The sequence below is a fragment of the Bos indicus genome, chromosome 23 (genome assembly GCF_029378745.1).
Source record: "Bos indicus isolate NIAB-ARS_2022 breed Sahiwal x Tharparkar chromosome 23, NIAB-ARS_B.indTharparkar_mat_pri_1.0, whole genome shotgun sequence".
NCBI lineage: Eukaryota > Metazoa > Chordata > Mammalia > Artiodactyla > Bovidae > Bos > Bos indicus.
The window spans coordinates 54,327,818-54,341,031 of record NC_091782.1 but is presented as its reverse complement, the minus strand read 5'-3'; the positions used below and the strand labels follow the sequence as shown (position 1 = coordinate 54,341,031).

Sequence of the window (13,214 nt, the reverse complement as noted above, 5' to 3'; positions counted from 1 at the left end):
AGCTGCCCAGGTGACCGGGAGGTCAGAGGGAAAAGAGGATGTCAAGGCAGGAGGGAAGGCACACTCCAGAAGCAAGGGGCAGGGAGGGTGCTGTCTGGTCTGCGTGCCATCCTACCCACGGGGACAAGGTGGGAGCACGCTGAGGGGGCATTTCCTACACACGAGGCTCTGGTACCTGTTTGGCCCTGAAGACATCAACAAGGGGGGAAATGACTAAGGTGGAGTCTGCGAGTTCTTTTCAAAATGTCAGCACTCCTTAGAACCACACGACTGTTTTCTCAGCCCTCTGGAATTCGTTAATTTATTCAACAATATTTTCGAGCACCTGTTTTGTTCCAGGCGCTGCTCCTGGCCATATGAATAAAACCGACCCTTAAAAGACAGGCCCTTTTCCTCTGGAGGGTGTTCTAGTGAGATATAGGAAAATAAATAAACATGAGAGTGTCTAATCATGTTAAGTGCTATGAAGAAAACTGCACAGAGTAATATGGGAGTGACTGGAGGATCTGCTTTGGACTGGGTGGTTAGGAAAACCTCTTTAAGGAGGCGGCATTTGAGCTGAGACCTCGAAGAGAAGAGCCAGTGACACAGTGAGACAGCTGGTTAGAGAGCACAGGCCATGCAAAGGCTCAAGGACAAGGTCAAGTGATCATGAGACCAAGGGTGGCAGGTTCAAGGAAACACAGAAAGTCTGCGTGGCTGTGACTCTGGGAGGAAGGAGGAGCGGATGAAATGAGGTCATCCCGGTGAGCTCAGCCGTACCAGAGAGATGCATCTGTCCACTTAGCAAGTATCAAGCGCCCACTAGGCGCAGGGCACTGCTGAGGATATAAAAAAGAAAGATGAAACCCTGATTCAAGGGTTCTGTCTGCAGGGAAGAAGTCAGGAGTTTAGCAGGAGTGCAGAATACTTACACAATTGTGTTAGAGAGTACTCCACTCCGGGCAGAGACACGGTGCGGACATGACCATGTGCTGAGCAAGGGCAGGGGCTTTCCAGAAGCACCTGAACCAACACACCCATGCACCTACTCGAGCCAGTATATAATCTGAAGAAGGGAACGCACTAGCCGTCCAAAGTCACGGTATGAGGTCTCAAATCCGGACATCTGCTCTGCTGGGGTCGGGAGGTGAGGTCATCCCAGAGATGAGTCACCGAGCCCACCTTTCGCCACCGGGTGAGCCTTCTCGGTCTTCGTGGGTGGGGCAGGGCCGTAGGAATCCCCCCACCCGGCCTAAATCGGGCGCACTCAGAAAACCCAGACAGGGGAGCTGCCAAGACCAAGGCTCTGATTAGCACCTGATTCACCCAGGCAGTCAAGGCAGGGCGGTGACTGCTGGTAACAGGCCCCCAGTCTCCCCGGGGAAAGGCCTGCGGGAGTTTTGGTGACCGTGATCCCAGGGGAGCCTCCGTGACTCTCCCCACCGGGTCGGGGCGCGCCTGCGTGACCACCGGCCCCGCCCAGACTCAGAACGCGCACGGCGGCTGCGGCTGGGGTGCGCGTGCGCCCTGGCCCGGGCCTCCGAGGAGCGCCAGTCCCCAGTCTCCTGGCCCGGCCGCCGAGGAGCCGTAATTCCGGAGGCCTCCGACCCCAGGAGTCTTGTCCCTGTCCCCGCCCCCCAGCGTCCCCAGGAGACAAATCCCTTTGCCCTGGCCCAGCCTCCAAGGAGTCGTGTCCACAAGTCCGGGGGTCCGGCGTGACAGGCGCCCAGCTCACTGGGGGGCGGTGGTGGGTGGGGACGTCGCGAACCCCTTCCCACAGGGGCGCTGGCGCCTCTGCCTGGCGGCCGGGAAGTCCAGGGGCGGAGGGCAGGCAGGAGCGGAGCGGTCGGACCGGCCGGGCGGCCGCGGGCTCCGCCGTTGGTCCGCGGGCGCGCGCTCCTCCTCGCCCGCCCCGCATGCCCTGACTGCGCCTGCCGCCGCGCCCCGGGCCAGACCGCGCGGCCGCCATGGGGAATGGGATGAACAAGGTAACGTGTCCGCGCGCCTCCCTCTGCCCCCGCCCCCGGCGTCCCTGCGCGGGGCTTTTGCGGCGGCGAGGGGCGCCCCGAGCGCCCGGGCCCAGAGGGCGGGGGCCGCGAGCCAGCGCCGCGAGGCCGGGCCGCGCTTCCGGGCGGGCGGCGCTCGACCTGCGCGCCGGCCTGAGCGGGGAGGGCTGTGGTTTCTCCCTTCTCCTCCCCCCACCCCCTCTCCCCCCACCTCCCGCTTCACCCCCAGCTCAGCTCCTGAAGCATCACCGCCCACGTCATTACTAAACAGGAGGAGATAAGTGTCTCTTCTTCCGTAATGTCTTCTTCCCAGATTTTTTACCGTGTGCGGGTAACTTTTTCTTACGGACAGAAAAGTTGATAGAAGCCTAAATCCTGGGGTGCTTGTAACTGCCCGGGTGTGGGGCACAGATTCGAAGCTGCTTTATCGCGGTCGTGCGGCTGCTCCCCGCCTCTGCTCGGCCGGCCCTCCAGCCCTCCCTGCCCAGACCCCTCCCTGCTGTGCCTCTCCTGCCGGGGAGGGGATCGGACTGCTGCCTGGGGCAAACACGGCGAAGGATTTTGTGATCTGGTACTGCCGGCTTAAAGAAAAGAATACAGAACTTTTTTTAAAAAGCCTTCATCGAAAACTGTCTGTTCTCGGGTCTTTGAAGTGGTCCCGGACCAGAGGGTGGACTGTCCTCTTCTCCTCCCCGCGCACCACACTCACCCAGGGTCCGTGCAGGTTCAGCTGTCCTGCTGGGTGGGTCCACGGCCGACTCGTGGGCCCCGGGGTTCCTTCAGTGTCCGCGGCCGAGGCAGGCAGTGAAGGTGCTGCAGGGAGTGTCCTGTCTACCTGCCCAACTGCTTACCTGCCACGTTCACCGTGTCATTGAGACTTAGTTTATCAAAGGTCGAGTGCGCGGTTTAGGCCCGCATACCAGAGGTTTTTGTTAACCAGGGTCCTATTCCTTGCGAGGGCTTTTTGGAGGGAAGGCCTGTGACAGTAATCAGGTTTGGAAAGAGACTGTTTCTTGGATAAATACTTGCATTATGTCTCCATTAGCACGGCACCATGAACTTTTTTTTTAGTGAAAGCAGAACCTTGAAGGGTCTTCGGCGAGGCAGTGGGCTCTGTTTGCCTTCCCATTAGTTGTGATTATGCCTCAGGTTTATTTTGGTGTTTTTCCTAGTTTTCTCCACTTGAGGTGTTCACTCTCCACTTTTTTCAGCATTTAATTTGTAGTATTTTTCTATTAAAACTGAAAGAACATACTTAGGGATACAGATCATTGCCTAAGTGTTCAAAATTATTTTCAGATTTTTAGCCAAAGCTGTCTTTTTCATACATGAGTTTTACCTTTCAAAGAAAGCAGTATGTTTCTTATTAATGTTATTATCATAATCATCTTGTATTGTAAGTAGAACCAGTATCTCCAAGGTAGAGATGGGGAAACATGGGTAGAGATTTGGAGACACCATTAAATCAGTGAGTTTTTATTGTGTGCTTACTATTAGGTGCTGGTTGTGGGGACCAAGGTGGGGGGTGCAGTGGTAAATGACACAGACAGGTCTTTCATGAAACCTTCAGTAGAGACCAGCAGTTGCCCAATAGAAATATAATGTGAGCTATATGTGTAATTTAGAATTTTCCAGTAGCCACATTAAAAAAGTAAAAATAATTTTAATAATATATTTTATTTAACTGAAATATATTGTGAATATTGTCATTCAACATTTAATAGATAAAAATCACTGTTTTGTATATATATTTTTTGTACTATGTCTTCAAAGTCTGGTGTATATTTGATACTTAAATGACATCTCATTTGGGATTAGCCACGTTTTAAGTACTCAGAGTCACTGTGGCTAATGGCTACTGTATTGCATGACAGCCTGTGTGCGTGTGCATGTGTGTGTGATTTGAGAGAGAGAACAAACACACGGTCAAGAGGAGTGGAGGCCCCAGAGGATAGAGTCAGAAATAGATGTGATGAGCACAGCCTGGAAGCAGCGTTCAGTGCAGGCCAAGGATCATGTGGAGTAAAGATGTTTAAGCTGAGATCTGAAGAACTGCTCAAAGTTGCAAGATTGTTTGGTGGCAAAGTAGATTGCTGGAAGCCAGAAATTAAAAACCTTAACTAGAATGTGTTCATGTGTTATTGTGTGACTTGGAACTAGGCTTCATTTCTTCTGTAAGAACAGGAGTGGTTGATTTGCAGATCTAGTGGAAGCAGTATAAGGTGCTGGCCACAGAAATGCCTTTCTAAGAGCATTTGTAGGTTAGAACACAATGCCCTTGGAACTGAAAACTTAATTTGCAATGTGTGTGTGGGTCCTGAGGTGCCTGGCACAAGATTTATTTCCCATCTCACAAAAATCGGTCATCCTTGGCCAAGGAGAACTTATGAACCAAGCAATGCAGATTCTGTTCTTACTGTTTTGAATACAGCAGTTTTTATTTGTGATCCATGTCCCTGTGGAGGGTCTTCTCATCAACACATGCCAGTCTCCTATGTGGCAGCATATTGTGCCCATGTCAGCTAGGTGTACATAGCATTCTACACAGCTCTAGAGGGGCAGGGGAAGAGGTGTTTGCGTTCTGGGCAATTAAAGATGATGAGGAGACAAAGAAAAGAGCACAGCACTGGTGGACTTCTTTTGAGTCTCATATGATGTGCCTGCGGTTTGTCACTGTAGCCCCAGGAGGTCAGTACGCCTTATCTGACTGTTTACGCAGATGGGGAAATGGACACTCAGATTAAGTGGCATGACTGAGGTCTTAAAGCTAGGAAGTGGCGGAACTGGTTTTGAACCCAGCTGCCACTGATTTTGAGGATAGTAGAAGTCTTTACTTTAAACTAGAACACCAGTTTAATCCAAGTGATTTCTAAAGACGCTGGAAAATAACCTGAAAAGAGCTCCCCAGAGTCCCAAATTAGTTGTAAAATAGGAAAAAGCCATCTCCTGTCTTCCTTCATGTTTGATACGGATAAAGAGGAGAGGGGAAGGTTAGGCAACCAAGACTGGCCAAGGTGTGTGCCAAGGCCTGTTTTGAACTTCACCACATAGGGTAACTCATCGAACCCCAGACCGCCATTCCATCCCTAGGCATTTACAGGTGCCCAGGCCAGAGTCACCCACTGGGTGAGTGGCAGAGCCTGGACTCAAGGCCCGGTGGCCTGGCTCTTTTCTTCATATTGACTGCCTAGCTGTGCTGCTAAAGGCCTCAAGTAGGATCAGGTTAAACTCAACAGGTTGCTGCAAACAAACGTGTTTCTGTGGAGTCTTTGAAAATTCCTAGTTGAGTCCAAGCTTTCTCCAGGGTCTGACCACAACATCTTTTGGGGAAGGACCTGTAAAGAAAAGTCCTCATTCTCATCTTATTAGTCTTAAGTACAATAATAACTGATTAAAAACAACAATCAGATCTCTCTGGCTAAGCATCATACTAGAGAAATGTGCACGTTTTTATCTTGTCAGCCAGAACCAATGACCTAACAGTGGGCTGGAGCACTGCCATCCTGGGGCAGCTTGTGAGCACCAGGTTTGGCTCAGTTCATCAGTGTTGTTAAGGGACCTCTTTCTTCCTCACTGCCCTGTTTTCCCGGAAAGCAGCCTACCTGGTAGAAGTGAGGCTGCCCTAGTCTTTCATGGGAGACTTGCTCCTGGTAGTGGGAGGTAGATCCTTCCCTGACTGCGTTGCCTTGCTATGAGAAGTGCACTGTTGTGAAAGGGGCGTAGCTGTCAGAAAGCCTAATTTGGGGTGTCCACCACTCTGCTGTTGCATGGGTGTGTTCTTGAACGAGTCCCTCAGTGTTCCTAAGCAGCACTTTCTTTATTGCCCTTGATTCGTAGGGATGGTGGTTTGCTTAGCTAGTCTCCTTATTTGTTTTAAAATGAGTACAATGTTGCCTCCCCCAATTACTACCCAGATTCTTGGAGAAACAGATGAGAATATACTAGAAGACCTTTTTTGCAAATTGCAAAGTACAGATTATTGTTGTTATTTTAGTTGCTCAGTCATGTCCTACTCTTTGTGACCCCATGGACCCACCAGATTCCTCTGTCCATGGGATTTCCCAGGCAAGAATACTGGAGTGGGTTGCCATTTCCTAGAGCAGTCATCTCAAATGAGATCTGAGTGACAAGCAGCCATCCAGGTAGACGATAGGGCGTCAACACCCTCAGCAGAGGGAAAGGACTTCCTTTAGAGCCTAGGACATTCTCACATGGCACATACAGACTTTCTTTGACCTGTCCTTACTTCTCGCCATGGGGTGATGACTTCACTCCCCCTGTGTTCTCAATTCTGGCTTGAGCCCCAACTCTCGGTGATGTCACTGATCAGCCACTTCACCCTCCATGAGCCAGGAGGAGCCTGAGCCTGCTAGAACATTGTTTCATTTCATTTTCTCTTTCTTTGTCCTTAGGGATTACCAGCACCAGTTATACTGGGGAAACCTACCAGTCAAATATTTAGAGTTTTAAGTTTGAGTTGAAGCTGACTGATGTAGATATTTAAATATTTATGGGCTTTTTATTCTCCTTGAAAACAAAAATGTAGTTTCTCTCCCTGTCAATGGCCAGTTCTCTAGCTTTCCTGGATCTTGTTTTATAACTCTATCATGGGAAGTAGATGGGGAAACAGTGGAAACAGTGTCAGACTTTATTTTTTTGGACTCCAAAATCACTGCAGATGGTGACTGCAGGCATGAAATTAAAAGACGTTTATTCCTTGGAAGGAAAGTTATGACCAACCTAGATAGCATATTCAGAAGCAGAGACATTACTTTGCCAACAAAGGTTCGTCTAGTCAAGGCTATGGTTTTTCCTGTGGTCATGTATGGATGTGAGCGTTGGACTGTGAAGAAGGCTGAGTGCCTAAGAATTGATGCTTTTGAACTGTGGTGTTGGAGAAGACTTTCGAGTCCCTTGGACTGCAAGGAGATCCAACCAGTCCATTCTGAAGGAGATCAGCCCTGGAATTTCTTTGGAAGGAATGATGCTAAAGCTGAAACTCCAGCACTTTGGCCACCTCATGCGAAGAGTTGACTCATTGGAAAAGACTCTGATGCTGGGAGGGATTGGGGGCAGGAGGAGAAGGGGACAACAGAGGATGAGATGGCTGGATGGCATCGCCGACTCGGTGGACGTGAGTCTGGGTGAACTCCGGAAGTTGGTGATGGACAGGGAGGCTTGGCGTGCTGTGATTCATGGGGTCGCAAAGAGTCAGACACGACTGAGCAACTGAACTGAACTGAACTGATGGAAGAAACTACAGAAATTGGGATTGAGCAGTTGGCTCGCATGGTAAAGAATCTGCCTGCAATGCAGGAGACCTGGGTTTGATCCATGGGTTGGGAAGATCCCCTGGAGGAGGGCATGGGAACCGACTCCAATATTCTTGCCTGGAGAATCCCCATGGACAGAGGAGACTGGCAGGCTACAGTCCATGGGGTCGCAAAGAGTCAGACACAACTGAACAACTTAGCATGCAATTTGCTTTCTATTTCCAGCCCTTGAAACTGTAATTTATTCTCCTCGTCTGGAAAATGGAGTTGAAAGTTTACTCACACAACTCTGTCCTCTTTTTACAATTAAAATATTTAAATGCATATAAATGTGCAGCTTGCATGGTTTCGAGTGAGTTGCCTCCCTGATGTTGGTGAGGGCAGACCTCTTGTCCTTGCCGTCGTTTGGCCCTAGGCACCGACCTTCCCAGAGCAGAAAGGGGCAAAGCAGGATCTCTCAGGCCTCATCCACAGTGGTTTTCCATCTCTCTCTTCTTTGCGTGGCCCCTCCCACCTGGCTCATGTTGTTCATTCATTCATTGAAGAGACATTTACCTAAGTAGTGATCTGCCGATCATGCAGCAACCACTCAGGTTTAGAGAAAGCGTATTCACAGATATGATACAGGCAGCGTATAGGGGTCATAGTCATTTATCACAGTATTTAAGGTTTTTAAAAATATACAGTTGACAGTGTTTGAAAATGGAGATGTTTCCCATGAGACCTAGGTGCTGGAGCTGGGGAGCCTGACTTGTGTCTCTGCCTCATCACCTCGGGCTGTGGGGCGGAGGCTAAAGGCATCGAAACCTCCATCCCTGAAGGACAGCTCTTGTTGAGGTATCTAATTTCCCAGAGCTATTTGGAGCCCTGGGAAGAGTTTAATCTGGAGTCACATGGTCAACTTGGCACCTTGAAGGCAGGTTCAGGAGCCCTTTGGGGGACAAAGCCAGAGGTAGGGGATCTCTAAGAAGTTGTGTCAGTGGATCAGATGGGAGCTGGACAAAGGCCTGCACCACGGCTTCCAGAGGAGCAGACTGGTTGGGATCCCAGGGAGGCGTGGAAGCCAGTGCTGACCAAGGCAGGAGTGATGCCCAGAGGAGGGCGGGCTCTCCTGGTGGTCCCTGCAGCGCTGGTGGGGCTGCTTTCCCAGGTGGGCAGGGCTTTGCTGCCCTGTGACTTGCTTGAAGATTTGTGCAGTTTATTTACATTTGTGCATTTTTCTGGGTTGAAAGGCCTACATCAGGATGCCTGCTGCTGCTGCTAAGTCACTTCAGTCGTGTCCGACTCCTCTGTGCGACCCCGTAGACGGCAGCCCTCCAGGCTCCCCTGTCCCTGGGATTCTCCAGGCAAGAACACTGGAGTGGGTTGCCATTTCCTTCTCCAGTGCATGAAAGTGAAAAGTGAAAGTGAAGTCATTCAGTCGTGTCCGACTCTTAGCGACCCCATGGACTGCAGCCTACCAGCCTCCTCCATCCTTGGGATTTGCCAGGCAAGAGTACTGGAGTGGGGTGCCATTGCCTTCTTGGATCAGGATGCCTAGTTGTAAGCAGTAGAATCCAAATGCATCTGCTTGAGCTGAAACGGCAGAAGGCCAGGAGGGCTAGAGAACCAGATTCAGGCAACTCTGCCAGGAGCCGATTCTAGGACTGACCTGGGGAGAGCGTCTCTGCAGCTGCTCCAAGGTGCTGCTGCTGCTGCCACTGCCAGTGAGCTCTGTGGGTTCTGCCAGCCCTGGGCCCCCGCTACCAGGCAGGGTGCTGGTGGGTGCTGTGCTGTCTCGGCTCCAGCCTGGAGCAGCCATGGAGGCCTGCTGCCGCTGTAGCAGGGAGCCGATGGGCTGGGGGCTGGTGCAGCCTACCAGGCTCCAAAGTAGGGGCTTCCAAGTCTTGGAAACCAGTAAACAGCTGTCAGTTGCAGGGTTTGTAACCCTTGAGCAGACTCATGGGATGAAGGACCCCAAGCAGTGAGGGTCTCTGCCCTCTCTAGTGAGAATACTGGGAGCAGAGCAGGCGATATTCCAGGGTGGAACTGGTCGGGGAGTCTGGGCTGTCTGGCTTGGTGGAGACTGAAGAGAATTGGGGTCCTTCAGGGGCAGGAGGCCACGGTGAAAGTTTCCGTTTGGCCTCCATTTTCTTGGGAAAGGGTTTGCCATTGAACATTTTGATCTAGAAGAGGACCCAACGAGAATGTGACTTTCAAAGGTTAATTTGATGAAATAGATAAGTTCAGTGGCTACTTCTGCAGCCTATGAGGTTCCAGACTGGGGTCCTTGGCCCCGTAGCCAAGGGCCAAGGGCTGCGACGGGGCTGGGGGTAGTGGAGTACAGGGGACTGAGCTTCGGGAGGAGAGCGCCAAGGGGTTCGTTCAGGAACCATAGAGTCGTGGCTTGAGGGTAGCAGAGCCCAGAGGTGAGCTATTCACACACCCCTGTTTCTTCTATTTAAAGATAATATGAAACGTATTTGCTTATGTTTAGTAGAGAAGATAGTAGAAATACAAAGAAGAGAAGGAAAAATGGGTCATAGAATCTTTTCCCCAAATAGCCCACTTGAATTTCTGAAGAAACTAAATGGAAGTAATGTGTGTGCACTATACGGAAACATGTCCTTCCTGACCTCCAGACCCCAGCACCCCGCCAGGGTGAGCACCAAGGAACACGTTCCTTCGTACTCATTTGGATGTTTCTGAGATACAGTAAATACAAATACTTCCTTCTAACAGCCCCACACACCCAGCATCTCAGTGGCATTTGATCTAGAGCCCTGGACACCTGCAGGGCTGCCCATCTCTGCACCCTCCATGTCACCTCCTCCACGCCCGCTCCCAGGAGAGACCCACCTCTTGCAGGGCTGGCCATCTCCACCGTTCCCCTGCCCATCCTCCTGTCTCCTGGCCCACTCCTCTGGGACATCAGGGGCCCCCAAAGGCCCTTGGGGACCCCAGAGTGGCCACGGTGCCTCCTCCTTCCTGGGCGAGGGGCTCAACAAGGGAAGTGGGACATTTGGCAGGGCCGAGTCTCTCTTGGTCACACTGCATCCCCATTGCCCAGAGGGTGTCCATGTGTGACCAGAGCTCAGTAAACCATCCATCCACTGGAGCCTGTTCTGCTACTCTGGGCAGGCAGACCTGCTGCTGCTGCTGCTAAGTCGCTTCAGTCGAGTCCGACTCTGTGTAACCCCATAGACGGCAGCCCACCAGGCTCCCCCATCCCTGGGATTCTCCAGGCAAGAACACTGGAGTGGGTTGCCATTTCCTTCTCCAGTACATGAAAGTGAAAAGTGAAAGTGAAGTCGCTCAGTCGTGTCCGACTCTTAGCGACCCCATGGACTGCAGCCCACCAGGCTCCTCCGTCTGTGGGATTTTCCAGGCAAGAGTACTGGAGTGGGGTGCCATTGCCTTCTCCGGGCAGGCAGACCTGCTCTGCGACTATGGTGTGGTCTGTCGTAACTGTCAGCTGTGTGAATTGGGAGACTTTCGTGGTCAATATTATGAAAGAAAAATAATTTCAACACATTAAAAATGACAATGAAGATTTTTATTCAAGACATTACAAGTGAGAGATGGGGTTCCACTCCCAGTATAACAGGGGCAGATGAATGGATGGAAGATCACTGACGGAACTTGGTTAGATGCCAGGGGTGGAGGAAGAGGAGCTTGGCTGATACTAAGAGCAGGTGGATGCTTGACAACTGGCTTAGCAGGATTCTTTGCTAAGTGTGGCCAAGGACCAGGCCTGCAGTGGAGACTCAAAGGAGCCTGAGCAACGCTTGGTCCGGGAGGCTGTCTTTGTCCCCATCAGTGAAAAGAACTGTGCTGGTTTTGCCCTCGAATGTCTCATAAAGACAGGACAGGCCCTGGGGGACTGGAGATGGAAATGACAAAGCCCCACACAGGCAAGAGCTGCCAGGGAATGCAGTTTGAGCTGTCTCCTGGATGAGCTTGCATTGTTCTTCCATTTTAGAACAGGAATTGTGAACTATCTGTTCCACCCTTGCTCACAGGAGAATTCCACAAACTGTTTGAGGAGAGACCTGTTGAGTGCTTTATCTCCTTGGCAATGGATGCCGGGGTTTCCTCTGAGACAGTTTTGTATTTCCTGGTTCCAGGGAGAATCCTGCCTGCCTCAGTCTGTGACTTCAGGCGGCAACAGACCCAGGCCTTCAGTCCCCTGGGGTGCTTTCCAAGCCAGTTTTGGCTCCCAGCTTGAGTCAGCCAGAGTGACCACAAGGCCCAGTGCCCACGTCCCTTCTGGGTTTTGCCTCTTGTCCTGGAGTGATTATTAACAGAATCTCTTTTCACTCTCATGAGTGTCCCATCTTGGTCAATTAGTCCCACGGTTCCCAGCACAGACGCTGAGCCTGTGTCCTAGTAGGTCCCCGCAGTCACTTTTTAGCAGCAGCTGGGTGTCAGGAAAGTGCTCGAAAGAATCCACACAGCTGATGAACATTACTGCCCTTGCTCTCAGCTTTCTTACCGAGAGTGGAGAGAAGAGGGAGTGCGAAGCAGACAGGCCAAGAGGAGTGTTTGGTGGTGGCTGACGGGGGTGTCGCCAGGGCACGGGGCTTGCAGTGAAGTGTCACCACGGCCAGTGTGCTGTGCACACTTGGAAATCACAATGGCGGTGTAGCTTCCCGGGGGTTGTCTGCATTTGGATTTCAGAGTTTCCATACAGAGTATTGCAGGGCGGAGGTTGGCTTCGTATTCTGCAAGGTGGGGGGTACCTGTGACCTGCAGTCACCCATTCTCATCTCAGATCTGCTGAATCTCTGTGTCAACCCTGGGGCTTTCCAGAAATCTGATTCTGGCTTGAGAACCTTAGAAGAAGTAGATGTTTTGGAGTAAATGTGTGTTCTTCTTAACTTGCATGTTTAGACAGTTCACTCACTCATTTAGCAACTCTCTACTGAATGGTCATCATGGGCCAAGCCCTGGGCTGGGCTCTGGGTCTGCAGCCCAGCAGAGGGGACTGCCCTCCACCTGGTGATGCCCACGACAGCCTCATGTGAGGGGAGCACAGAGGATGGGGGCACTGAAGCAGGAGCCCCCTAGGCACGGGTGTCGGGCTCAGGTCAGGCCTCCCCAGGTTGTGAGTTGGAGCTGAGGCCCGAAGGATGGGGAGCAGGAGGGGAGGGACAGCAGGTGCAAGTCCTCAGATGGTGGCGGACGGGTGCTGGAGCCTGGAGCAGAGGGGCTGGGGGACAGGAGGCAGGACGGGAGGACGGGCTGTGGAGACTCTGGTTTGGGGCTGGACTCAGAATGTGGTGAACACTGTGAGGCCTGGAGACAAGGAGACCTTTTGGTCTGTCTGAGAAGCTGCTGGGAGGTTGGTGTGGTGGGCACAGGCCTTGGGAGGGCCCAGCCTCTGTGACGAATGCCATCAGACTGAAACCTGTAACACTTCTGTCTGGTCTGTCTCCCCATAGATCCTGCCCGGCCTGTATATTGGCAACTTCAAAGGTGAGTTCTCTTTTTTCATTATTGTGGTAGAATATGCAAAAACTATTAACTATGCCGTTTAACCCTTTTTAAGCGGCAGTTCAGGGGCATTAAGTACATTCTTGCTATTGTGCAGCCATCACCTGCACCCATCCCCAGCACGCTTTCCTTTCCAGCTGAGTCTCTGTCCCCACCAGACACTACTTCCTGCCCTGCACCCCGGCCCTTGGAAACCACCCTCCCGCTGCTTGTCTCCGAGTCTGACTGCGCCAGGGGCCTCGTGTGAGCAGGCTCATGTGGCCGTGGTCGTCTTGTGACGGGCTGACTTCACAGAGCTTGACGTTGTTCTTTCGTTGCTGTGCTTGTGTTGTAATTTCCTTCCTTGTTAAGACTGAAGAACCGTGTGTGGATGGGCCACACTGTGTTATCCTTCATCTGTGGAAGGACACGGGTGTCTTTTGCCAGTGGTGAGCTTGCTTCTTTAAAGCTCGGCTTTAGGCTCTCATGCGTGACAGCG

At 51.8% G+C, this 13,214-nt stretch overlaps 1 protein-coding gene across 3 annotated transcripts in view; it reads left to right on the top strand.

Annotated features, from left to right (window-relative positions):
* Window positions 1-899: 899 nt before the first annotated feature.
* Window positions 900-13,214, top strand: part of DUSP22 (dual specificity phosphatase 22) — a 50,163-nt gene continuing 37,848 nt past the window's right edge. For 2 of the 3 annotated variants that reach the window (XM_070778512.1, XM_070778511.1), the window contains exons 1-2: window positions 1,806-1,970; window positions 12,685-12,718. In XM_070778512.1, the coding sequence (XP_070634613.1) occupies window positions 1,950-1,970; window positions 12,685-12,718 (55 nt within the window). In that variant the 5' untranslated portion in view covers window positions 1,806-1,949. Of the gene's footprint in view, window positions 1,178-1,805; window positions 1,971-12,684; window positions 12,719-13,214 lie in introns of those variants that run through there. The other variant, XM_070778513.1, reaches the window with a different exon arrangement.